At 45.5% G+C, this 27,053-nt stretch overlaps 1 protein-coding gene and 1 long non-coding RNA gene across 5 annotated transcripts in view; one reads left to right on the forward strand and one right to left on the reverse strand.

Annotated features, from left to right (window-relative positions):
- Nucleotides 1–1,390: 1,390 nt before the first annotated feature.
- On the reverse strand, nt 1,391–20,098 carry LOC116792511. 2 transcript variants are annotated; one of them, XR_004359157.1, is made up of 4 exons: nt 19,932–20,098; nt 9,438–9,533; nt 8,950–9,007; nt 1,391–5,309 (listed from the first exon to the last, which is right to left on the reverse strand). It is a non-coding gene; the product is annotated as an uncharacterized LOC116792511 (long non-coding RNA). The 2 variants fall into 2 exon arrangements; XR_004359158.1 differs by lacking the exons at nt 1,391–5,309; nt 8,950–9,007; nt 9,438–9,533 and adding exons at nt 11,832–14,359; nt 15,782–15,996.
- A 2,323-nt stretch (nt 20,099–22,421) lies between these two features.
- The window catches only part of RAF1 (Raf-1 proto-oncogene, serine/threonine kinase), a 64,637-nt gene continuing 60,005 nt past the window's right edge, over nt 22,422–27,053 (forward strand). For 2 of the 3 annotated variants that reach the window (XM_032698717.1, XM_032698714.1), the window contains exon 1: nt 22,422–22,590. Coding sequence is in view for 1 of the 3 variants with exons in the window: in XM_032698714.1 (XP_032554605.1) it covers nt 22,552–22,590 (39 nt within the window). In the remaining 2 variants the exon portion in view is untranslated. The remainder of the gene's footprint in view (nt 22,591–27,053) is intronic. The other variant, XM_032698715.1, reaches the window with a different exon arrangement.

A 27,053-nucleotide genomic window follows, 5' to 3' on the forward strand; every position in this document is an offset into this window, starting at 1 on the left:
TATTTGTTATTCAATAAAATGGAATAAAAAGCCTGTCATTGCTCATAAATATGGTTTGCTCTTCCTCACAGGTGTCCTATTGGATCATATCATATTATAGTAATTAAACATGCTATAACTCAGATTATTAGTATAATCACCGGCTTTAATAGGCACACTTAATAATAATAAAGTCTTCTTGAAAAAATTATTCCTTTAAGATTCAGGCAGCTGAAAGTCTAGTCATAGTTATATCATAAACATCCATTTCCAAGGTCAGTCACACTAATAAAATGAGTCATCTACAAGGAGGTTTTATCCATGTGAGCCTGAAAATGGCACAATGCTGGTATTTAGCAAAAATAGGGAAAGGAGGTTGTATGTGAATTAGGAGAAAAATCAGATGCCCTTGAAAACCGAAGAATAAATGGAATGAATTGATTTTTGTCTTTGCAGAAGGGAGACATTAGTTTTCAGAAATTATCACGTTTCTGCCTTCAGTGTATACCAGGAGAAAACACACTGCCTGCTATGGCCGTGATTATTTTCCTGGAAGCAGCTCTCAGTCAGCTTCAAACTGGGAAAAGTGATAAGAGCAATAACAAATGGAAAGTACCTCAAGAATGTATTTTGATATTTTGAGTTGGGAATGACCTTGGGTGTTGCCTGTTGTTACATTCATATAGTGACTAACATTGACACTGGAACATTCAGAAACAAATTAGCCAACTGGATGAACAGGTTTGTGGTGCCAGCACTGCTGCTGTGGCACAGCAGTAATTACCAGCTCCCTGTGTTTGGTTTGAAAGAGACCAGGAGTGCAGGGCCTGTGTTGGACTGACTGTACCTCGGAGCTCTGCAGGGGGTGAGTGGTGTGGCTGAGCTCCCTCAGGAGCACCCTGGCCAGGCCGTGTGTGCAGGAGCTGGGGATCTCTGCTCCCCCAGGCCACTCTGCCAGCCAGCCTGGGCACGTTTGCCCTTTCAAGGAAGAACAGGGAGGCTTGTAAATCAAACAGCTCGTGGTTCCTCACGTGGAGGCCACAGAGAGCCCTTCCCCTTGTACAGGTATGAAGGGAAGCTCTGAGCCCACCCCATTAAATTTTCTTTTAATGGAACGAAACCTCCCTCTACCAAGGCAGGAAAGTAGCTTTTGGCCAGTCCAGTAGTATTGGTGAATATAATTGTTAATTTTTGAGGCCTTCATATCTGAGAACTGAGACTGCTACAGGGAGCAACTGCAGAGTATTGGTGATGCATGAGGATTCCCAGACAAAATTCATCCGTTAAACACAGTTATTAGAATACATTGGAATACAGACCAGGCAGTCCCAAACTGGGACATGCTAGGGTTAAGTTTGTTTATACAACCTTTATTTAGGAATCTTGTGCACAGAATAACAATAGCCTTCAGTGAAGTAATTCAGTGCTACTTTTCCCAGCCTCCTTGGAGTCAATTGTGTGCTAATGGAATGTTTACCTTGTTGGAAAAGCTGGGAGATGCACAAGGAGGAAGGACGCTGCAGGAAAGGGAAAGGACAATGTCATGGCTCAGAGAACTGAACTTTGTCCTGGGTAACCGAATTCTGTCCATGTTTGTGTCACAGATCTCTGTGATACCACACAGGTCACATAACCCAAGGTTTTCCCAGGGGGTGAATCGTGCGTGTGATTTGTTTTCTAAGGTTCTGCATTTGAGACACTCAGAAGTGAGGAATGACCATAATTGTAGGCAAGTCCCGACCCTGGAGCATTGGAGCACTGGAGTTATCAGAAAAGAGATCACAGGGACTCCTTCAAAGCCAAGGGCCATCCTTGGAAATTGTTGAATCGGTTTTTTTTAGTTGTCTCAATGTTAACTGATTATGTGTTTTATCTTGAAAAATGTATGAAAATTATTAAAATTTGGTAGATTCACAAGAAACCCAGCACAGAGGCTTCAAGAGGAAAACACCAGTAAATAATCCATGGTACTCTGTCACTCTTTGGACTGCCTCTGGATAGGTAGGGCAGCAGTGGGAGAGCTGGCAAAATGAGGAGGACGGAGAAACTTTTGTCTTTCCAGTTTTAAAAGATGTGACATTGATACAGCACAGACTGAACAAGGAGGATTTAGAGTGTAACAAACTGCTCCCACCCGTGTCTGTGCTGATCATTCGTTTTGTGGGGGCTGCTCAAGGGCACTTTCTGCCAATACAGAATCTAAAAAGCCTTCAGATGCCTTGCCTGCAGCTCCAGGCCTTGTTAAGCTTTATATGTTCCCCATCCCCCTGTTGGGCCTATAGCTCCTGACTCTTTGATTCTGAAAAGTCCTTTGAAATTTGCCCCACCCCAGAGCTGGGAGGGCAGTTGTGCCAAGCCCTGGGCACACACTCAGCTCCCAGGCTGTGACTTCACCCTGGAGTCAGCCCTGAGCGCAGGGTGTGCTCCTGACCTCGGCACCACCAGCACCTCGGGACCGCCTGACACACTTGTTATATTGTTCTTGCTCCTCCCCAGCTCCACCCCTCTAAAAAATCCTGAGTGCAGGCTCAGCTGACATCAGCAGCTGCTTCCAGTGGCACTGGGGAGGTGGGACAGCTGAGGAGACTTACCTGGGACTGTGCAGTACAGACCAGGAGGCCTCTGTAATCCTGGAATTGTCCACTCTGCTGTGTGCATTTCACGAGTTTTCATGGCAGCCTGCAGCTCTCCTAAATTTTGCTTTGTTTCACTTGCTTTTTAGAGAAAAACAAGATAGAAAAATTACTCCCAAATAATTATTGCAGAGTACTTGGAGACTGATCAAATGTAATGCAAGTCAGCAATTTTGTATGTATTGCAGTACAAGTGGAAACACAGACTCTTTGGTAATACTAAACCTGTCAAAATCAAATCTGAAAACCCTGGGTTGTTTTTCTATTTGACGTCTCTCTGGGTTTTACACAGAAACTCAGGGGAAAACGTACTGCTGGAAAAAGGGTAAGTGAAAACTGATAAAAGGTGGTGAGCAGAGCCAGGGGATTCCCTCTGTACAAACCAGCCTTCCTCCCATTACGTCTCTGAGAACAAGACCACTGTTCATATGTCATGCCCTTGCTTTTGTGGTGCCTCTGAAAATAAGCAATTTATTTCTGAAGCAGTAGAAAAGAGGATGCTGAGGTAAAAACTGTCTCTAACTGGTCACTGGCTTCCCCATCTAGACTAAGTTTAAAAAAACTAAAATCACATCCAGTTAAAGAAATAACTTCAAAATGTTCTAAAACACAATCCAGCTTATTTTCATTATTATCTCCTAGAAAGCTACTGGATTAACCAGGTCAATATTTTGCACTTGCATTTGGAGTGTGATTGGCTGAGGGCAGTAATTCTATATGTGAATAGTGAGGAGGCAGAGCCCCAGTACGTGCTGGGACAGTGGCCCTGCAGGAGGACACCCGGAGAGTGCCAGGGCCCCTTCACCCTGTTCCTGCCCTGGAGAATGGGATGTGTGAATTCCAACAGCTCAGATTTCAAGTTAACTCCGTATTTATACTCCTGGTGCTCATCTGTTCCACCAAGAAAAGATCAGCTGAAAAATGTGATCCCTGTTAATAGGAGCTAAAAGGCTCATTCAGCTCGTCAAGTAAAGCAGGCAGAAAGCTGCTGGCAGGAGCAACAGCTGTATGGCTGACCTTTCCCCATTGCCCCCTTCCCTCTGCACTCAGGACCAGGCTCAGGCATTCCTGGGAGCCATGCATTTTGAAAGAGAGGGTTATTTTTGTTCACCGTGTGGTTTCTCAGCACAGAGGGTCTTTAGGATTATTTCCTTTCACATCAATCCCTTTAAGCATTTTACAGAGCATAGTGTGTTCTGGGAAGTCAGTAAATTTGAATTCATGTTTTGAAGTTTTATCATGACTCAAATATAACATGCAGAAGGAGCCAGCAGGGTGATGAATAAAGCAAATGCAGGCTGGGTGTCCTGCTAAAGCCATTACCAGAGTATTTTACATTTTCCATGCACCTAAATTAAACCTTTTATACAAGCAAAGAAACCCAAAACCATCTGGCACTAGACTTTGGGATTTCATAATGCTTTTTAATGCAAACCATGTGAGCAGGATGTGCAAAATGTCTGTGTCAGTGCGTTGAATTAATACATGTAAAGACCATGAACTTTGCAATAGTTTTGTCCAGTTTTCCTATGTCCAGTCAATGAATTCCCTGTCCCAATGCTGTTCAGCAGGGATAAGTTCTGCACTGTCACATGTCCTTGCCTGACACTGGTCACTTCACTGTTCCTGAACACAGAGGGAAAACGAGGATCAGAGAAGAGCCCGAACTATGGAGCCAGATGTGCAACTTCAGCATAAAACTAAACAGCCACATGAGTTTTTTCCATCTTGTTACTGAATGACAGTAAGAATTTTGTTATTATGGGTCATCAAAGACGTATTTGGCCTTCAGTATGGAAGAGATGCTTCATCCTTTGCCTAGCTGTTCTCCTGAAGTTTCTTCCCTCCCTACAGTGCAGTGTAATAAGCAATAGGAATAACTGTGACAAAGGGAACTCAGAATCACTTGGGATTCAGGGTCCCCTTCTCCTCCTCTCGGAGCTGAACCCTGCAATGAGTCACCTCGGGGTGATGAGACAAGCCCTGGGCCTCTGTAACGGAGCCCAGTGTTTCCAGAAGCAGCAGCTTGCCCCCAGACTGACTGCTTACATGTCTAACAAGCAGAAACTCTGTCTTTCCTGACTGTGCCACTCCAAAATGTGCTACAAAGGGGTTTGCCACACACACTTTACCTTTCCAGACTCCCTGAGCTCCCAGCCAGTTATGTGGGGGTTCTTTATTCTTCTCTACAGGTTTTCTTTGAGGGCATTGCCAGAAGTGCTCTGTACTCCTCACACTCCTCTCAGGGCCCCGAGGACACCCACAGGCTGTGCTGGCCCTGACCAGCCTCTCCTCTTCCTCCCAACTTTGGTGACAACAGAACTGAAAACAGACTTGGACGAAATCTTCAGTGATAATGATTTCAGAACTCTGATTATTCCAGCAGCTCTGATGCAAACCAGGAACCCTTTATCCTGCAGTGATTATTTTGTTAGTCCCATCCTCTCCTTGAGAGCTGCTTCCTGTGCCACCACCTTTGTCTTTTCCCCAAATACCTTTCTAGGGATGACCTGAGATGCAAAGCCCATCCAGACTTAGGGGCACAGCAGCCCTCTTCCCCACTGCACAAGTGTTATGTGGTGCTTTTCCTCTTCCCTTCCCGTGTCCTGAATGTCTCTGCCTCTGGAGAAACTTGGTTCCATTCCTCAGTCATTCCTCAGTCTCTGAGAGCACCGTGCTCTCATGGAACAGGGGATCCTAAAAAGATAGGATTGAGGCATCTCTGCTAAGAAGGAACTGAGAGATGCCAGATTCCAGCTTGCACTTGGAAGTGCACACAACGTGGAATGGGCGAATCATGGAATCACAGACTGCTCTGGGTTGGACAGGACCTTAAAGCCCATCCAGTTCCATCCCGTGCCATGGGCAGGGACATCTTCCACTGTCCCAGGTTGCTCCAAGCCCCATCCAGCCTGGCCTTGGACACTTCCAGGGATCCAGGGGCAGCCACAGCTTCTGTGGGCAACCTGTGCCAGGGCCTCACCATCCTCAGAGGGAGGAATTTCTTCCTAATATCTAATCTAAACCTGCCCTCCTTCAGCTTAAGCCCATTCCCCTTGTCCTGTCACCCCAGGCCCTTGTAAATAGTCTCTTCCATCTTGCCTGTAGTTTCCCTTCAGATAATGGAAGGCCCCAATTTGGTCACCCCAGAGCCTTCTTTTTTCCAGGCTGAACAATCACAGTTCTCTCAGCCTTTCCTTGTAGCAGAGGGGCTCCATCCCTCTGATCATCTCACTGTCCTTGACTGTAAGACACAGCTTTACCCTGGCAGGGTGGAGCATGAGAGAAGAGGACTCATCTGGCACCAAATCTTTTTAGGCAACATTTCGAAGGAGAAAACCTTCTAATAGTGTCAGTAAAGTAATCCCAGCAATTACATTAATTTGGGATTGCTGGATTTAGGCTGTTATGACAGCTCCAAGCCTCCGCTGAGCATGTTGGCAATCACCTGCGGGTTGCTCAGGTGATCCGTGGGGCAAGCAGCAGATAAAGGCAGGGATGGATGTCGTGTAGCTGTGCTTCCCCTGCAGCCTTAGGCAGCTGTTTCCCATCTGTGAGAGGCACAGCTCCCTCCCCTGCAGGCCCTGGGTGGTGTTTCTATCCTCAGTATCCAAAGGGGCAGGGCTGGGAAGGCCACATGGATCACTGTGATCCTGTGCCTCAGCACTGCCGTGGGGCAAAGGCCTGGATGCTCAGTGTCTCTTTGGCATCCAGCTGTCCAGGAGTTTCTCTGCCACCAGAGGATGCCAAGGGACACTCAGTTTGGAAATGTAGTTTCTGGACTGTCTCAAATCTGCAAACTTCATTCCTCTGGACCTTCTCTCCTCGTCCCCACCCCGACCAAGCCCCCCCCAATTCCTGATCACCCATCCTTGCCAGCTTTCCTTTCCTGGTACCCTCCCAGAGCATAGGCTGCGCCAGCAGTGGTAGTGTACCCATAGTAATAGATGGTGTTAGGAGACTGTACTTCCCAGCACTGGAAGGGTGTGGGGCTGCTGGAGCAGGTCCAGAGGAGGCCACAGAGATATCCCCTGAGCTGGACCCCCTCTGCTCTGGAGCCAGGCCGGGAGAGCTGGGGGGATTCCCCTGGAGAAGAGAAGGCTCCAGGGAGACCTGAGAGCCCCTTCCAGGGCCTAAAGGGGCTCCAGGAGAGCTGGAGAGGGACTTGGGACAAGGGATGGACAGTGACAGGGCACAGGGAATGGCTTCCCACTGCCAGAGGGCAGGGATAGATGGGATATTGGGAAGGAATTCTTTCCTGTGAGGGTGGGGAGGCCCTGGCACAGGTTGCTCAGAGAAGCTGTGGCTGCCCCTGGATCCCTAGAAGTGTCCAAGGCCAGGCTGGATGGGGCTTGGAACAACCTGGGCTAGTGGAAGGTGTCCCTGACCAGGGCAAGGGATGGAATGGGATGGGATTTAAGGTCCCTTCCAACCCAAACCCATCTGTGACTCTGTGATTCTATACTAGTAGTCTAGTTCATTATTATTAATGTAATTAATAATAATGTGATTTTAATAAAGTGGTTTTACCAGCAATGTTTACTGATAATTTAGTAGTAACTTTATTCCAAAATGATTATAAATTCTATTTTTCGAAATACCAACTTTAGTATTTTGCAATTCTCTTTTTTCTAAAGCTGTGTTCATTTACCTTTAAATACCAAATTAAGGGCCGGTTTACTGTCCCTGCTGCCAGGCCGTGGCTCAGGGCAGCCCAATTAGTCCATTTTAGGGCCTTTCTCGTGCGCTCCCGACACTGCGAATCTCCGCGTCCGCCACGAGAGGGAGGACGTGCCATGCGGGACACGGGGATCGCACCAGAGAAGGTTCCAGTTTACGGGGAAGTTGCACTAGTTTATGCTGAGATTCTATTTTAAATCAATTCAGCCAAAATCGGTGCAAGATGTTGGCTGACATTTGTAATCAAGTGTAAGAATAGCTTATTTTGGGTTGCCATAAACAGATTCCACGTTGACATAAACTAAACTAAGAGTCTTTACAGAAGTGTTTATACCAGTTTAACTGGGTTGGTTGAAACCTCCGTGGAAGATTAACCAAGTGGGACCTTTGTGTTTGGATAAACACTGAGCTTGAAATGCACTAATTTAGCTTGGAATAGGAATGAAAACCTCTGGTTTATCTTCAAAAGTAAACCGTGCACTATATTAATCATCAGCTTCACAGAAAGTCCCTCTTAAAGAAGAGACTCCTCATCTGTATTTGATTGTTGCTATTTGAATATTTTGCATTTATTTTTGGTGCTGATTCTGCTTCATCCAGACAATCTCTTACCACTGGGGCATTCTGGGAATGCAGGGACACATCCGAAGACAAGGGAAAAAAGATGTTCTAGCACTTGGCTGCTTGAGAACTTTGCATTTAAAGCCCAATTTGTAGCAATTTCTGGTGACTTTCTATAAAAAATATCCTCAGGATTTGTTTCAATGAGGTGCTGAGGTGTTGCTGTTTGTTTGCTCACAGACAGGAGGAAATCACTTTTTGGAGTGGCTCAGTTTTGAAAGGTCTGGATCTGTACCACATCTTCTGAGCACTGTTTCCATCCCTTGCTCCTCTCAGTTAAGATCACCGTGTTCCTCCCTTTCCCACACTTCCTCATAGGCTTTGTAATCTCCATTGCCCCAAGGAAATGCAGCTGTCACGATGGTTCAGAGATCAAAATTCAGCCTTTAATGTAGCTAAGGCTTGATCCATTGACTACTTTGAAGATTATGACCAAAGCCTTAAACTGGCATCTGAAATATGAAACTTCAGCAGGAGTTAATGAGGCCCAGGAAAGCTGCTCGGGAGGCAGCTCTTGTGTCCCACACTGTGCCAGAGAGACAAAAGAACCAGCACTGCAGCAGGAGTGAGGAGAGGGGCAAAGCAGAGCCTGAGACGCTCCAAAGCAAGGTTAAAAATTAGTAATTTTAACAGTAAGAAGGGGAGTTTTGGCTACAATATTAGACAGACATGGAAGGTAGCAAAGTCTGAAGACAAGAGTGACTGCCCGAGCTCAGATTCACAAGAAGTCAGGCAGCAGCATTCCTTGTGTTCAGGAATTACTATGAGCAATGAAAAATACAGAGGGAGGTTGCCCTGGAAGCAAAAGGATGGACAGTGTCATTCCCAGGCTGCACAGGAGACATGTGGCAAAGGGAGACTCTAATGATGTGAGTGATGATAATTCAATTTATACCCTATGGGTCATGTCAGCCAAGAGTAAATGGAGGAAAATAACCCAGACTGTGACAACTATGTGTTCAGATCTGCAAGTTTCTTTTGAGGGGAAAAAAAAAGAACTTCAGTACTTAAAACTACTGTTAAAAATAAGTTGTACCTCCATGTTGACCAGTGCAGCACTGAAGAGCCAAAGGTGCACCTACTGTTTTGCTGAACTGCAGGAGAAAATGAGCAAGAAGGAGCCATCCACAGTATCAGTTAAACAGGAGTCACTTCACATCAGCATAGAGTTGCTAAGATTAAGGATTGACCAGAAATAGTCCAGTAAGTTTCCACTGAATCAACATTTTCTGATGGAAAACTGTCCTGGCTGGAAAAATTTCAGCAAGCTTGACTTGTTACATTTAAAGTACCAGCTATCACTTCTCCATTCTAGAAATACCAAATGCTCAGGACTGCCAGCTTTTCAAGTTTGTTATCATTCTAAATGTAATTATGTTGTGACTCATTGGAACAGACAAAATGGCAGCAAATGTAAAGAGACAAAACTTGGAGATTTAGATATTAGAATTGTCCCATTCAGCCTATACTTCATGGAGACTCCCATTGCAAAAATACCTTAAAATTTGGTTTTCAAACACTTACCACTACTTGTGCAATTCACAGTAAAGTCACCACATCTTGGTTGTACTATCACCCTCTGAGTGAACATACTTCCATCTGAATGTTAAAGAGGACAGCCTGAAAAGAAAGACAATTAGTCACATTTTGTATTTTAAACTGGGTGATATTCATGAATAAACAAGTTTTTACCAGCTGACACAGTGAAAATGGTGATGGCCTCGTTCATACAACTACTCCTAAATTATCCTTCAGCCTTCCCCACCAAGTCAGGCAGGATTCAAAAAACAATGAATTGGAGGTGGCAGGTCATCACCCCATTGATAATGAGAATTTCTTTGTGATAGGAGGAGCACTGGACCTGAGGTCCAAGGAATTTCTTTCTAGTTCTGTGCCCTAATCTGGGCAACACTGTTGATTCACTCAGTCTCTCAGTTATAATGAACTAATCCCAGCAGAGTTAGTTCTCAGCAGGTTGTCAGTGCCAGAACAATTACATCACATCCAGGCACTCTGTAACCTTCTGTGAGGGGACAGCTCACAGATGACTTCCAAGAAATGAAGCTCTAATTTAGAATTAGATATTAACTGCTTGCTCTGGTACTTTTGTTTTGAGCAGGTATCCATTTGGCCTCGTTGTTTGGCAGCTCTGCTTCACTCCCTGCAGCTGGAAGCGAAATGTGAAATGCAGCTTGATTTTTTATAGTGACTTTTGAGGGGTTTTGCTGCTTTCCTCTGGCTGAGGTTTAGGTAAAAGGTATAAACCTCTGTGCTTGTTTCCCAGGCCTTGTCCCACAGTTCATTACAAACATACATCCTTTGGGCCATGGACTCCACAGCTCAATAAGCACAACTGTGACAATGTCCTTGATGCACAGCACCAGAGCAGCACAGTTGGTTGTGCCATGGCCATGGCTCAGCCAGGGCACAGTCACACAGGCTCCAGGAACACCCCAAACTATGTCCTCCTCCATCCCCACGTGCAACTGTGCTCACTAATGAATTGCAGCACTTCCCATCCCCACAAGCCAGAGACAGTTTGTGGTTTATGGATTGCAAGCACTTGGCTGCAGGAACTTCCACATGTTCTTTATATCCTTATAGTTGGAATTTTTTAGTGTAGAGCCATGACATGCCAGCTCCAGCACGGCCTCAGTACCAGTGTACTCACCATTGAGACGAGTAGGAGTTAATGTTGTTAAAACGTTCTGAAAACACTTGTGATCCAGGATTTGAATAAAGTAATCTGAAAGAGTGGCTATGGATATCCAGCCCCTTAACCCCTCCATCTCGCTTCCCACAACCAGCATTAACCTCACATACAGCCAGCAGAGGAATTTGCTGCTGCCTGTGTGCAGCTGCAGAGCTGCTCAGATGCCCCCATGCTCCTGCATCTCTAGATGTTTGTTTCCAGCTACCTGCAGATATTTTGCAGGAGAATTTGCTGCAGGGCAGGAGGGAAATTATTGTTAACTCTTTCCAGATCAGTCTGTAATCTGACAGTGAGCCAGAAATCCTGGATTAATACCAGGATATCAGGGATTTGTTTAGGAGCTCTCACAACCAAACCCAGGTTGTTGTCCTATGGCACCAAACAAGGCTCTTGGCCTTGGGAGGGTTCAGTGTTCATGTGGCAAGTTGGCCCTTGCTTTGAGTCGTGAGGAGGGAGGGCAGGATTTACCCTCGCTGGTCCCCTGGTTGAGCTCAAGTCTGAAAGTTTGCCACTGGAAAAGATGCTGGTCCATGCAGGATGCATGTTTTGAGGGAGACAGTGGTTCCAAATGACACAGTTATCCTCAGGATACAGGTAGTGCCCATCAGTTTGACCCTGAGCCTCTGTGGATCCCAGCTCAGGGTCCATTCCTGGACGGATCCAGGGCTAGCAAATGCACTCCCCAGCCTGGATGTGCAGTGCAGCTTTCCCCAGACAAGCTGTGGACACTTGAACTAACATTTACAGATTGTTATTGATGCGCATAGGAAAGGAAATCTGGCAACAATGAGAACATGATGCAAGATCCCAGACTGACTTGTTCTGTCTTCGACAGAAATTAAAGCCTGGTTCACTTCTCCAGGGAGAAAAACTTTGAGTCTGTTCACCAGGGAGTGAGTGAAACATCTATAAAAATAATCTTGGGAGAAATTTGAGTGTACTGGGTGGTACTGACATATCAGCACAGCATCCTATTTGTTCTGTTGGACAAGAAAACAGAAACATTTGTATTTTAACTTTATTACAGCTTTGCAGTTAGCAGAAGGCAATGTGTTCTTAGCTGTACAGCCTCATAAAAGCCATCTGCAGCTACACAGATGTGTGTTTTGCTAAAAAAAAAAATCTCAAGTTTATCCATATTGGATCCTTGTGATTGTAAGGTCTTTTTCAGTTACTATTTCTGACCTCTAGTGATGATTCTGGGTGTTAGAAGTACCCCTTCACTGCCAAGCCCCGCACCGTAGACAGGCTTCAAACCTGTATTAGACAACAAAGGAAAACACAAAGCTGTCCCCCCGTTCTATATAAGTTCAAGTGGAGCAGTGTCCCCAAATGCATCATTTATCTGTTAAAGACATTTGATGAGTTTATTGTGGCTGACAGGCAGAGCATGAAGCTGAAGAGAGTGTTGGTAGGTACCACTGTCATTGAGGACATGTCCCACAACCTATTCAGAGAGGCTCCTTCTGTTCCCTTGGGATACTCCAGGAGTCACATCTGGCTGTGTATTCTCATGGAAGCTCTTTCAAGAGCATTACAAAGTTCTTAGTCCACTGAAATTCTGGGACTAAGCTAGTGCAGCTTTACAAGTCAGAGGGTTTAATTTCTCCCTGCTGTGCAGCACTGCCCTGCTCCCGGGGACTGTTTGTGGTGTTCTGCACAACCATTGGGAATAAGGGGGACAGCAGGTGATTTGGAGAATGGAGACCACAACTTCAGGGAGTTGTTACTGATTTTTCTGGCTCTCTGTGCATTCAGACAGAATGAGGGAAGGGCACAAATCCCGTTAGACCAGCCAATCAATAAAAAATGGACTCAGACCAAGACACCAGTTTCACAAGGTGAGCCCTGAGCAACAGAACCCCTCTCTGATCCTCAGTGCTGCTGAGTGCAGAGCTGTGCCCAGTGCTGCTCCACATTCTCCACAGGGAGATGCAGAGAAACTCCAACACGTTGTGCCAGGTGCTTCCAGCTGCTGGAGATGCTGCCTTTATGGACCAAAAGCATCCAACTTCCCTGCCCAGCTGGTGCAGTCAGGCTCAAGTCCACATTGCACAGCTCTGGGCTCTGTGTGATTGTCCTGAGACTTCAGTGATTGTTGGTTCATTTTTTCCCTCAGCTGGAAATATATGAAATAATAGTTGTCTGTGTTGCAATCTCCGACAGTAGTGTCTTTGTAGGATGACACCAAAGGTACAGATCTCCTTTAGGCATCTGAAGATGTAAGAATTACTAGGGCAGTACTGGAAAAAAACTTGGTACAGTTTCATATCCTTTTCTGAAGGTTGAAAATGTCCCTTGGTTTCTTTTCAATGCTGGAAGGAACCCAGAAGTAAAGTAACCTGACTGGGGCTCTGGGATGAAAGAGTGATTGAGCCACATTGAATTTGTACATTCACATCACTGAATCACAGTGGATTTAATGATGATCTGTCTCAAACATTTCCCATGAAGCTTTCTTCTGTGTAGGAACCCCTGTCTCCTGGGGAAGAGCTCTCAGACACTAATAATAGAATGCAGGGGCTGGAAGGTTTCTCGCTTTCAGCCCTTGGCTCTCTATGTCCTGGGACACTTCTCTGCCAGGTACAGAACTCCCCCTGGCAAGGGAAGAAAAGGGGCTCAAAACATATTAATAACGTAAAACTGTTGGAATACCTAAGTCTTGATTTGGTGAAGAACTACACAGAAGAAATAGCTCCAATAAATACAATATTTTATATTTTATCCGTTGACTGAAGTGTTATACACAACCTCAGCAAACTCAGGCAGTAACCTCTGAAAATCAGGGTTGGTACTCAGTTTAAACCCTTGTTTCTATTGTTTCTAGCTTCAATAAATACATTCCTCTTGGGTCAAAGCTTTCCGTGCTTAGTTCTAGATCAAAGGCCAACTTTCATGTTTGAAAGACCAAGTGAAATGAGTTTTCAACTGTGAATTATTCAAAAGTGGGAGTAGAAAGGAAAGAGACTTTAATGTTGTGATAAAAAATTTTGCCCTCTGGTTACCAAAAATTTCTAATCAACTCCAGCCATCTTTCCAAAGTCTGGACTGAGGGGAACCAGCTCTCCAGTGACTCTCAATTGGCCTGGACTGGCTGAAGTTGCTTTGGGAGACTTTCTCTCCAGACATGGATCAGCTCTAATGGGGTCGGTACAAACGTGGCCCAAAGAGCTGGGTATTGGATTTGTTGTGGTCAGCACCCCTGCACTGAGCTCATCTGCACAGAAGAGAATCTGGATGTATAAACCAAATAGCTCCTTCCTCCAGATGGTGCAAAAGCTCTCCTATCTGAGTGTCTCTACAGGAGGGGCATGGGAGAAACAGGAATGACCCCAAACCAAACCTCCGAGAATGCAAAAATGAATGGATTTGTAAAAGTCATGTTGCTCTTACTCACTCTACCTTGGCTCTGACTATGCACTTCCCCCTGCAAGGTAAACCTCAGCTGGTGCTGTTGTTTGCTCTTAGCACACACCATAACGTATCCAGGATATGAAACCTGGAAATCCAGAGATGCAGGAACACCTCTCCGTTGAAGAGTTTTCTGATTTCATACTGCACTAAAGCTGGAATTTCACTCTGGTTTGGTAGCTGACCTCAGTACTTCCCAGTGCCTCTTTCACCAGTGAATGACCCTCTGTCTCTTCTGGATACTTGGCTGGAGACACAGAACTCCCCCAAATTGCCAGAGATGGGCCTGAGTCAGCAGATGCCTTTGGCCGCGTCAGACTGGCTGAAAAGCAGAAAAATATGCAAAGCAGATCAGCACGTTGCCGTATCTGCAAGGGCCTGGTTACCTTTATATCAAAAGCCTTAGGGGTAGGTGTCATTTGGAATTTAGACCCAGTCTGGAATAGCCCGGGCCGTTTAGGCACTAGAATGAGTCCGGCAATGCCTTTGGGGCAGCCCTGCCGGGAGCACACGTGGAAGGCTGAGGCGCTCGGTGCCCAGTACTGGTGCCTTTACCAGGCTGACATTGCCTTCACCCCCTGAACGCGGTGTGGGACCCTGACCCGTGCCCAACAAAGGCTCAGCCCCCATGGCAGCCGCGGGCTCGGCACTGGGCGTGTTCCAGCAGCCTTTGGCACAGGAACCCCCGGGGGGAGGGCAGAGCGAGTGGCCAGCGCTGCCCAGTTATGGGATGGGCGGCAAACGGGCTGGAGAGCCCTGTCCGAGCTCAGGGGACACCGTGGGGTCTCTGTCCGAGCTCAGGGGACACCGTGGGGTCTCTGCCTGAGCTCAGGGGACACCAAGGAGCACCGCTCTGCTCTGCCTGGCTTTGGTTCCTTCACTAACAAGTCTTTCCTTGAGCTGCCAAGTCGGCCTGTTCCCCAGAGAGGCGGGAGGCAGGCAGGGTTCTCCTGACTCATCCTTCATAGTCAGCGTTTGGAAATGTGTGACTGCAGCTCCTTTAACCTGTGACAGAAAGCAGCAGCCCTTGCCTTACTAGAAAGTCACCCCCACAGCTGAACACACGTGCTGCTGTTTCCTGGGCACCCTCCTTCTGTCTGAGGAACTTCAGGAACGGTTTGAGGTGACTGAAGTCCTGCAGAGAGACCCAGAATGTCCCCATTAGAGCAGAAGTCAGGTTTTACAGTTGTAGCCACCATTAGAAATAACAGGCTGGCACTGCCACGGAATAATCTAAACACTAAAATTGACCAGAGGCTTTTCATATCACAACTTGTTTTTCTGTCCTGTTCTTTGAGCTTAGAGAAATCTTAACTCAGAAGTTGCAGAAGGTTCCTTTTCTCATCTGTGCACTACTCTTGCACTGGCTGTACAACCCACCCATCCCGCAATTTTTCATCACTGGAAGGCTTCACTTCCCACCTCCTGGTGTCTTTAAGGAAAGTACTGAACAAGACCCAGAACCTCCCTAAAATCACATTAAAAACCTAAAGGGTCAGTGGCTTTGTGTTGAATTGTCTGGCTCTGAATCTGCCTGAGAAGCACTGTGTGAGATGTCAGGTGTGGCCCTGATTGTCTTGTAATTCAAACAAAGGTCTGTCTGTGGTTGTATACCTAGAATATATGATTCCAATAAATAAAGTTCTTATTGTTACTAAGTTGTTAAATTCTTAGATGTGAAATTTAACAGCTATTTTAATTTTGACTAGAGTTTCCTTCAGAGTCCTCCACAAAGCGGACTTACTGGAGAAGCTTTTGTAGCCCTCTGTACAAGTGGGAGTGAGCCCCATCTGGAGTCAGCCTCCATCCACCAGGAGAGAAACTCCAGCACTTGCTCCCGGCTGATAACATGAGGAGATGGAGCCACATAAAACAACTGCACATCAGGGATCCAGTTTCAACCACAAAAAGTCGTTATCAGCACCAAGGAGTGTCTTTGTTCTCATCCTGGCTCTTGACCTGTATCATGAAGGCAAATATGCTTTAGAGCTGCTTTCCCTGCGTCTGTGGCCTGGGATAAGGAAGAAGGAACAGCTGGGAAAGTCTAAAGTCCTTGTTCCAAGCACGTCAGTTGAAAGCCTGGCCTGATCTCGGCAGGTGTGCCACACAGCCTGGTCTGGACTGAAACCTCTGGAATTGTAACATTTCACAACTACAGGTTTCTCAGAATCCCAGTTCTCCGTGTGTGTTTCCTGCTGCCCCGTGCACTTGGGATGGTGTGTTGGCCGTGGCGACAGTGTAACATCCAATTCTGTGTTATTTGATTAGGTTTATTAATGGCATCACAGAGAATTCATCAGTGGTCTCATGGTGGTGGAGAGAATAAAACCTACAATTCTTTCCCATGAATCCTTACTATAACTCAGATGTAACTGTGGACTCTGGAATCTTCTCCCTGATTTTGCCTCTACTGAGCTGCTGAATTGCTATTAGGGCAGTTTATGAAACCTAACCATTTAGTGCTTCCTGCTGCACTCAGGAATGAGCTCTTGACACCCAAAACTATCAGAATCATCAGACTTATTCTGAGCCATCAGTTTTATGAGGTAAAAAAAAAGAAGGAAAAAAAGGAGTTCTTTCTCTCCACACTGATTTTACTTCTGCATTGTCTCAGGCTATCATTTGCAGATGCAGCCCTGTCCCAGACGTTGCAAAAAATGTAGTTTTTCATGTAGCAATATGGTGTGATTGTTCTCTTCTAAGAAAGAGAGAGGCTGCTGATACTTCTAAATGATGTAATAGTCATGTGGGAGTTCACTCCCCTGCTCAGATTTGGTTCCTGGTTTTCAGCGTCCCCACTACAAACAATACATATTACATGGAGATTTCAAGGGTGTTGAGAGCCTATGTGAGAAAGGCAAACAAAATGTTAACTATTGGATCATCTCAGAACATCCAAGTGACCAGGTACAGAAATTTTTGTAAGAAATCCAGGATTTTGTTAATGTTATTTCACTTTCATTTTTGTTCAGTATTATACCTACAAGAATAAGGGCATATTTTAGTCAATAGGGTTTGCAGTTGTCCATCAGAAGATGAGATGCAAAAAGGGCTAGATAGAATAGCCTACTTTGATTCTGAAAAAAACCCCAGAACTTCTTTAAGCACTGTAATAAATCAGCTAAAATTACTTTATTTGGCATAACATATTTGCTCAGTTTAGTAGTGACAACTGGAGCCAGGATTCTTATTTGCTGCAGACATCCAGGCATCTGCTTATCTGCCCTGCCCCACTCTTGTACCTGCACCTCTGAAAGCACTTGCCTCCTTCAGGCTTCTGATCTGCATAAACAACCATAAATCAATCCCCAAAATAGAGAAACCAAGTAAAACCACTGTAACAACACTCAAGAAGCAAGTCCAAATCAATAGCAGAGCTCCTTGGAAATATTCTTTGTATACATAATGCTTTTTCACCACTGAACTGATTCAGATAATTTCCCTGCACACAAAAAATGAGATCAAAGGTAGTAGAAAGTACATGTTATAAATGAATGTTCAGTCTGCTGGTGCATTCAGTTCATAAGAAATGAGGAGTACACTTCTTTCCCTCTGTGAAAGAAATACTTAGGAAAGTAGATATTGAAGCACTTTGGATGATGGCATAAAGGACAGGCATGTTACAGCTGTGATCTGGAACCGCATTTAAAAATGTGTCAATGAAAACCATGTATTGAGCAAAACAGCTCAGGGAGTTGGGTCTGGTTAACATTTGACAGATGAGTAATTTTTCTCTCCCAGTGAAACAAGAGAGAGGAGATCCCAGCCTTCAGTCTCCAGCAAATTCCTCATACTGAAGGAATTAATGTGAAATGGTTTGGCTCTGCTCATCCTGGCACACTCTGTACACAAAAAAAGAGAGACAAGATCTTCCAGAAAGTAACTTAAATAAAAAATGAGAGTCCACTTCTTTCCTTGGAGACCCCACATGTAGGTACTGCAAGTCAGACTGTGTGGATACTCTCATCTTCTCTCAACAACATAATTAAAATTGCTGTCTTTGAAGTTACAGGACTGAATAAAAACTTTTGGATTTGAACTTGGTTATCTATGCCTTCCACAAATTATCTCCATGTCATTGGTTTTAAACCCTGCCTTCTCCCCAGTACAGATTCCTACATTAAAGGTTTTTACCATGTCCAAAAACTAGAATAAGCCAGGGAAGCAAAGAGCAAAGTTCCTGCAGGGAACATGTCAGAGTAGGTAGGAAACAATCTTTCTCTAGAGATTAATTGTAAAGAAACTGTTTATTAGTGGCAGCTACACAGCACACAGATTAGGGCTTGAATAAAATAGCCTTGCATTTGGGAATACAAGAGCAGAACTGATGTTTACCCTAATGCATAGGACTGACTGGCTGCTTCACAAATATTTATATGCCAGGAGCTTAAGGCTTCTTGTGTGTCCTGCACTCAGGGACTAGCTGCTCCATATTTCTCAGAGACAGGAATGCAAAAAGCGGATGAATTATGACCAGAAGTGGTAATTTAGCCCTTACTGCTCAGTCAGCTAAGCAGCACCCCATTTTCTCTCTAAAACTGCGTTAAGCTGCCCTGGACGCTTCCTAGAATATCTGGCATTCCCTGCCCAGCACAAAACCTTCTGCACATCCATCACACAGAAAGCACTGCCATGTCCATGCAAAGCTGGACATAAACCCAGACCACACTGACATCTCTGTTACTGAGGTCATGTGTTAAATAGGTTGTAATACCTCAGAATCATACTCTGGGTCTTGCATTGAGGCCATCCATGCTTTCTCATGGAATATTCCTCCCAGGCAGGGCAGAGCCCCACTGGCTAAGCTGAGGGTCCCATATTTTCTGTCCTGTTGGTCACATCTGCTTGGGAGGAGGCACCAAGATGATTAGAGGGATGGAGCCTCTCCAGGTGGAGAGAGTTGGGATTATTCAGCCTGGAAAAGAGAAGACTTTGGGGTGACCAAATTGGGGCCTTCCATTATCTGAAGGGAAACTACAGGAAAGATGGAAGAGACTATTTACAAGGGCCTGGGGTGACAGGACAAGGGGAATGGGCTTAAGCTGAAGGAGGGCAGGTTTAGATTAGATATTAGGAAGAAATTCCTCCCTCTGAGGATGGTGAGGCCCTGGCACAGGTTGCCCACAGAAGCTGTGGCTGCCCCTGGATCCCTGGAAGTGTCCAAGGCCAGGTTGGATGGGGCTTGGAGCAACCTGGGACAGTGGAAGATGTCCCTGCCCATGGCACGGGATGGAACTGGATGGGCTTTAAGGTCCTGTCCAACCCAGAGCAGTCTGTGATTCCATGATTCGCCCATTCCATGTTGTGTGCACTTCCAAGTGCGAGCTGGAATCTGGCATCTCTCAGTTCCTTCTTAGCAGAGATGCCTCAATCCTATCTTTTTAGGATCCCCTGTTCCATGAGAGCACGGTGCTCTCAGAGACTGAGGAATGACTGAGGAATGGAACCAAGTTTCTCCAGAGGCAGAGACATTCAGGACACGGGAAGGGAAGAGGAAAAGCACCACATAACACTTGTGCAGTGGGGAAGAGGGCTGCTGTGCCCCTAAGTCTGGATGGGCTTTGCATCTCAGGTCATCCCTAGAAAGGTATTTGGGGAAAAGACAAAGGTGGTGGCACAGGAAGCAGCTCTCAAGGAGAGGATGGGACTAACAAAATAATCACTGCAGGATAAAGGGTTCCTGGTTTGCATCAGAGCTGCTGGAATAATCAGAGTTCTGAAATCATTATCACTGAAGATTTCGTCCAAGTCTGTTTTCAGTTCTGTTGTCAGGTGTCCCTGCCCATGGCAGGGGGTGGAATGGATGGTCTTCAAGGTCCCTTCCAACCCAAACCATTCTATAATTCCATGATTCTATGCTTTCCAATGCCAATCACACTTCAGGCTGTGCTCACCTCAGGGGGCTCCATGGTGGTGGATAGTCCAGAGCTGCTCCCAGTTGTCCAGAGATCAATCAACTCTCAGCATTCACTGAACTTTCTGTCTGGAGCACCTTCCCCAAGCCCTATGGATCAACCACAGGGGTTTCTCAGACTCCTGAGCTCACACTCCCTGCCATAATCTGTGCACATCCAGAGTGTTACAAAATTGAAAAAAAAATAACAGATCAGAAACTCCCTTAAAAAAATCACTGTTACTGTTTTACCAATTAAAAAAGCAGAGTTAGGCAGCAGGCAACAGGCAAATTGCCAACGGGCAAACCTTTGACTCAGCATTAAACCAGGACCTGAAGCACTTTCAAGTAGGTGCCTCAGACTACCAACCAAGTAGCAGGGAGAGAAAGAGAAGGGTTTGGGTCACTTAAGGAAAAATCTGAATGAAAAGAACAATTCTATGGAAAAGGTGCATCGACGCGGGAGACTAGGAAGTTTTCCACTTCAGCTATGCTTGAGGTGATGAGACACTGCAGCATCACAGTGGCAACAGCAGCTCCTAAACTGTGATATTCAGAATTGGGGGTAAATAATATCAGTTTTCTTTTGGTTCCTTTTAAGAGTTTGCTAATTGGGACAATGAAAATGAAGGGTTAACCCTGAACAAGGAGGACCAAGGAGAAACAAGGAAATGTGACACAAAGAGTGTCTGAAAAATGAGAGGAGGAGGATACAGGAGAATACAGGGTGTGTTTCTACAATCTCTTCCCAGTTCATGCTCAGCAGACCAGTGAAGGAGAACACTTCCTGCCTCTGTGTGAAGTGGCATCACGTACAGCTGGCACAACTACCTCCAGTTAGGTGAGCAAATATTAAATACTGAATACCATCTTTGCCAAGGAAACGTGCTCATGTTACATTATTTGCCTAAACCTCTTTTAAATATGCCAGGAAAAAAAATAAACCCCATAACCTTCCTTAGGCAGAGGAGAAAACTGACAGATAAAGTTGATTGCTCCATTCAGGATCTCTGCTTTACAGTTCCTTTACTCTGCAGTTGTTACTCATGCAGAGACAGACAAGCTGCCTTGTAAAAAATTCATTTTCAAGCAATGTCAGCATTACACACAATGTATATACTCAGTGTCCTGGCTGCCCAGTTCTTCTCTGCAAGTGAAGCTCTGCTGTGGGGGTGTCCGTTGTTCCATGGCAAGCCCGATGCTTTCTGTTTTCCTTGATTTACACTGTCCTGGTAACGAACAATGAACTCTGCCAAAACATGGATAAACACCAAGGTGCAGTGTGAGGGCAGGGGCTGAGCGTTTCCCACCCAGCCACATGAACTTTATTCCCTGGAGGTGCTGCAGGAGCAGTGGAGCTGCACTGGGATGGGCAGGCTGAACTCTCCCTTCTAATCTGGGCTCTGCTGCTGACTCACCATGTCACCTTTGGGACAGAACTGCCTCCAAATTCGTTCTTCTTCCTTCAAGAGGCCGCATTCTGTTGGAGACATTAGTTACCATAGTTACAGATCCTAGAATAGTTAGGATGAAGGACTTCTCAATCAGATAACTTGGCAATCCTTCCTTTTGTTCTCTGCTACAGGGCCAGAAGTGACAGAAAACTAAAAAGTAAGTTCAAGCAAGGTAATTAAAACAGGTTTATTCCAGTGGCACTTCGTGGAAGAGTAAGGTAAAAACCTGAGAGCTGCTCACCAAAGGCTGGGTGGAAGATGTGGCCCAAACAGAACTGGGAGTTGCAGTTCTGTGTGTATCAAACAAGCTATCATAACTTGGAAAATGTGAGATAAGTGCCAGCAGTGTCCTGCTGCCAGGCAGCCTATTCTTATTTATCCACTGAAGTCAACCTTGCTGACAGAAGCCCTTTTTAAAGGCAATCTGCTCTGTGCATGCCTGGCCTGTTACTGGGTTACCTCAGGGTTTTTTTGTAAACCCCTGGTCTTGCATTTGAAATTCAGCTCACACAAATCTGTTGTAGGACAGACCTATTTACATCTTTGAATTCTATTGATTTACTCCTATCCTTTCCCAGCTATTCTTTACATTTTGATGAACTCCTCTTGCTTCCTTTCCCAAGTCCTGCTGAAGATAAATAGAGGATTGAGACTCTTTGGTGCTGCCCAGTGCCAAGGTTTTGCTCTGGGCAGCGTGCTGATCATGGCTGCAATTCCTGGCTTGCAGGCACTTGGGATCCAGTTACATTTGCTGGCGTCAGGCAGACTCTGCAGACCACTGTGAAATACTGAATCTAAAAATAAAAGAATGAAAAAGTACAAACCCAAAGAGAGAGGGATATTAAAATTCCAGAAAAACTGTAGAAAAGTTTGGAAGAGGCGCACAGGCAGTCCTGGGGGAAAACACTGACATACTGGGGGAGTTTAAATTAAGCCCATGGGTTTGCCTTTTTTAGCTCTGACACCCATGTGACACTCCAGGGCTCAGTCTGTGGGTCCAGGTATTTCTGCTCACACAGAGAATGTGTTGGAGCCTCTGGGAAAGCCAAACCATTCCCACTGTCTCAACTCCTTGTGCCTCTCTCCCTATGAACTGGTAACCCCAGGTGCACTTGGCTAGGGAGTCCCAGTCCTCTGGATTTCTCCTTTGGATCAAACCCACCCTGGATGGTGCTGACTGGGAGAGGGAAGAGGTTCCAGGCTCTGGTGAGTCTCAGCAGGGACAGGAGGGGGAATGTGACAGCTTTTGCAGCACTTTTAATTGTACATATGGAAGATTAAGGGACCTGTGAATCCAGCCAAAGGGTCAGGATTAAATACATGCTCAACCTGCTTCAAAAGATTAAATTAATGAGTCTGAGATCAGATAGAGAAGCCTCAGTGCTATTTCTAAACGGGATTTCATGAATCTCATATGTAGAATTTGGTGGAAATTTCCTCATTTTCTGATGAAAAAAAATCTAGTAATCTTTGAAATTGTCTTTTTTCCATTTAAATATTAAACCAGCACAAGGTTTAATGTTTGCCAAGTACAAAGTTGCATTTTGAAGTGCAAGACTTGTGCCTGCCCGTTCCTGAGCGGCCGGGTTCCATTTCAGGGCTTCGGACCGCCTGCCTTTGATTTGTTTGTGAAAATTCTTTCTAGATTTAATGGAAGCCTATTTGCAGGAGACTTTATTTCTGCCTTCTTTTGGACGCTTTGAAATGAATGACCGCGGAGCTGAGGTTGAGAGCGACCATGTTTGCAGAACAAAGTGTTATAAACACACACCCCCCCACAGGGCGCGGGGCTGCCCCGCACCGCGGGGACGGGGCGGTCGCGCTGAGGCCGCGGGCAGGGCAGGAGTTCCCAAACGGTGGCTGAGACTATGTGTGTTAAGGATTGTGTGTGTTAAGGATTGCGTGTTCCGAGCGTGCCACGGTGCAGCCCTGGGGCTCCTCGGCGCTGAAAGCTCTGCCCTCCAGCCGCGCTGACGGCTCAGCCCCGAGCTCCGGCCCCGTCCCTCAGCTCAGGGCCCAGAGGCTGTGCCAGGGTTTGAAGCCTTAGGACTCAGCACCTTGGGCTGGGGTGTTCTGCAATTTTTAGTTTTCTTTCATTCCTGATCTGAGGAGCAGCAGTTCACGCTGTGCTTTCTAAAGAAACCTCGAAGGGGTCTCCTGCCAGCATGAAGTGGGTGTTTAAAACTGCACGGGTGGTTTTTTTGGGGGTTCCTCCTAAGGACTGTAAGACAAAACCTCTGTTGTCCCAGCTGTGTGACCCTGGAAGTATTTCACATGCAGCATTTTATACTATTTAATAGTACAGCTAAAATGAAATGTCAATATCACAGAGTCACAGAATATCCTCAGCTGGAAGGGACCCACAAGGGTCACCGAGTCCAAGCCCTGACCCTGCCCAGGACACCCCAGCAATCCCACCCTGTCCCTCAGAGCGTTGTCCAAACCCTCCTGGAGCTCTGGCAGCCTTGGGGCTGCCCACTGCCCTGGGGAGCCTGGGCAGTGCCAACCACCCTCTGGGGGAAGAACCTTTTGCTGAGATCCAAACTGATCCTGCCCTGGCACAGCTTCGTGCTGTTGCCTTGATATTTTAAAAACTGTACTGCTAATTAATATTTCTTAATTTCCCTCACTAAATTTGTAGAAGAAATTTGGACCTATATATTTTAATTTACAGCAGACAAAAAGCTGAAGGAAGCATCAGGCAGGCATGTGAAGTTGTTTCCCTGTGTCTCAGGCTGCGTTTGTTCTAAACAAAAACCAACTGAAAATGAATATGCAAAATGTCTGTTACTTATGTATATGAATTTGGCAGATTCCTTTATAGTTTTGCAGCACATCAGGTTTGCAGCTAAACAGTTGATTAAGTGCAGCTCACAGTGAGAGATTCTGAGGGTACAAAGAACATCCATCCACATCCTCTGATGGAATACAAAACTCTCAGGCTTTCTAATGACCATCCATGGTTGGACAATATCTGGCAGCAGGTCAGAAACTGCAAGAAAATCGAAAATATCCTTCCTTATCAAAGCCTATGTTAACCAGGACATTCCGCACAGGAAGGTCTGGAGTTTCTGCCTGACTCAGAATCATAACTTCTCTTAACTCTCTGTCTTGTGTGTGTCCAGGTTCTCCTTCTGTGTGTCCAGTTCTGGTGAAATCCTTTCTCTCACTGCTCAGTAAAAAGAAGTTCTTGTGTTGGGTCACCCTACCCTGCCTATTCCTGTACCTGACACAGAGGTCAAGGCAAAAGGTAGGAGACATGAAACACAGTTCCCCTTTTCCAAAATGGGAAACTGAGGCAGGGGCTCAGTAAGTTGCTCGAGGACATAGTTTCCATTAGTGGGAACCCAAACAAACTCACTGAAGCTCATGAAAGCTGTGAGAGAAAGGCAGACTTTTGTACCAGGAAGATCCAGTGTAACTGCAGGACAAAATGGTATCAAAGTAAAAAGATGTTTAGGAGCAGCAGAAAGGGGAAGTTCTAAAGTTCAGCAAAAAAGAATTGTAGAAACCTGGAAGGTGCTTGGCACAGTCCCAGAGCTGTTCCTATGTAGTGAGGAAACTGAGTGATAGGAATATACTTTAGCTGGTTTCTTGATCTTATCTTTTTTCTGCTGTACCTTCTAAGTAAAGATTGATGTGCTAAAAGTCCCCTGCAAAGCCTGGGCATTGTGCTCTGCCTTTGTCACATGTCTCTGACAGCACAAACTGTGATCACGGGGCAGGATTTGGGGAACAGGCAGAAGTTGCTTCAGAGGTTTGACACAGATGCTTCAGGTTTCAGGGCTACAGCACTCAAGCTCTCTGCCCAGCATGAGAAAGGACAGTGGGTGCAGTCTTGGCCCCTCGCAGCCCATGTTCTTAATTACTGTGGTTTGCCAGGGCTGCAAATGAACCAGTGATTCAACCTGGAAGTAAAACCAGTGGTATCCAGCAAGTGAAAGTGTATTTTTCTACTAGATGTCACAGACACATCCTTAACCAAAGCAACGATTCACCAAATTTGAAGCACTTGCTTGAAAGGCTGGGCACAATACAGCTTCAAAGAAATACCTGGAAAATGCTTAACAGAGTAAAATCTACTATTTTGCTTTCTTAATTCCTCTTTTATCCATATGGATGGACAGACACACAGAGAATCACCTTAGGGAAGAGACCCAGCATGAAAAGTCACAGCTCAAATAATTGCTGGAAAATAATAAGCAAGAGAAATCGAGATTTTATGTTTGAAAACGTCAAGTGGGCGTGGTTGTACCTCTTGGATATATAGTGGATATTGTGTGTCAGGTTCTCAAGCAGCTTTCAAAGCTGGCTCACTGTCTTGACATGCTTCCTGCAGCTCCAGCTGTTATCCTGGACTTTTCCTTTTGGTTGTAGCTAGACCTGCTCTACAGAAGTCAGCGTAGTTTTTGTTTACAAATATATATAAGCCAGGTTACATATATATAAATATATATAACCCAGGTGTCTGAGCATTCATTTTCACTATTAGCAGCAGGTGCTGGGGACAACTTCAGCGTGTGCTCAGACTGCAGTCCATGTGCTGCCAAAATTCCTTGGGTTTGGATGGTCATAGAAAGACTGGTAATTCAAAATCTGCAGTATTTCCTGACCTCAGTACTGACCCTGCCCCCTTTACCTGTGCCTGTATTTCAGGCTCACATCACCAGTCTAGCAGAGTTAGAACTTGCCCTCCAAAGATTTGGGTCACAGCTCACTTTTACTGCTTCCTGAGGTCATGAACTAAGGTGGCAGCAATGTTAATTTTGTGTGGTGTCCTTTATTTTTTGCTGTATTTTAAAGAATAATTGCTGGAGCAAGTGGAATGTGTTGCATCTTGAATATTATTGAGTCTGGAAAGCAGCCAGAACAACCAAGGAGCAAAACTTCTAGGCAGTTTTCCATATCTACAGCAAAACTGAGGCTCCAGTGAAGTTATCTAAGGAATTCAGCCTGAGAACAACAAATGGAAAAGGAATGACACAGATATAAGAAAAAAAAGTGAAGCATTTTATGATTTTGGACAGTTTCCTGCAGAGTTATGTCACTGCACTGCTATTATTTCTCAGCAAAATCAGAGTCAACATACTGTACTCCAGCAGCTGCACTCCCACTCTCATTGCCTGGAAACCTGGGAGAGGTGGATCAGAAGTTATTCCCCACCCTTGCCCATTCCTACCACGGTGAAATGAACTCCAACCAAGGACCAGAATGTTGTGGATACTTCCAGCCAGTATTTTAATTCCTTGGTGCCTCTTGTATGGTACAATTTACTTCTTTAAGAACAAGGAGACTGAGTCTATTTGGGATGTTAGAAAAACCCATTGCTCTACAAGCAGCAAACTAAAGCAGCTTCACTGCACATTCATATGGCCTCATCCCTAAAGCACCTTTGCTCCCCACTATAATAAATAAGGATATCTTGACTGTGTTTCTCATTTCAGTGTCACCCCCGTGGGCAAGGCCCTCATATCTTGTGGCTAATTCAGCTTTAGGTACATGGGGACTGGCCAGCCTGGAGAGCAAGCAGGAGAGTTGGTGCCTGGGTCCTTTCTTTCCTTCAGCTGAGGAATGAACATGGTTCCTTTTTCTGTCTTCAGTTGCTGACTTCCAAGAAACTGTAGAAATTTAATTATTTTTGAGACTTTGACTCATGTGTCAAATATGTA

This window comes from Chiroxiphia lanceolata, chromosome 11, assembly GCF_009829145.1.
Source record: "Chiroxiphia lanceolata isolate bChiLan1 chromosome 11, bChiLan1.pri, whole genome shotgun sequence".
Classification (NCBI taxonomy): Eukaryota; Metazoa; Chordata; class Aves; order Passeriformes; family Pipridae; genus Chiroxiphia; species Chiroxiphia lanceolata.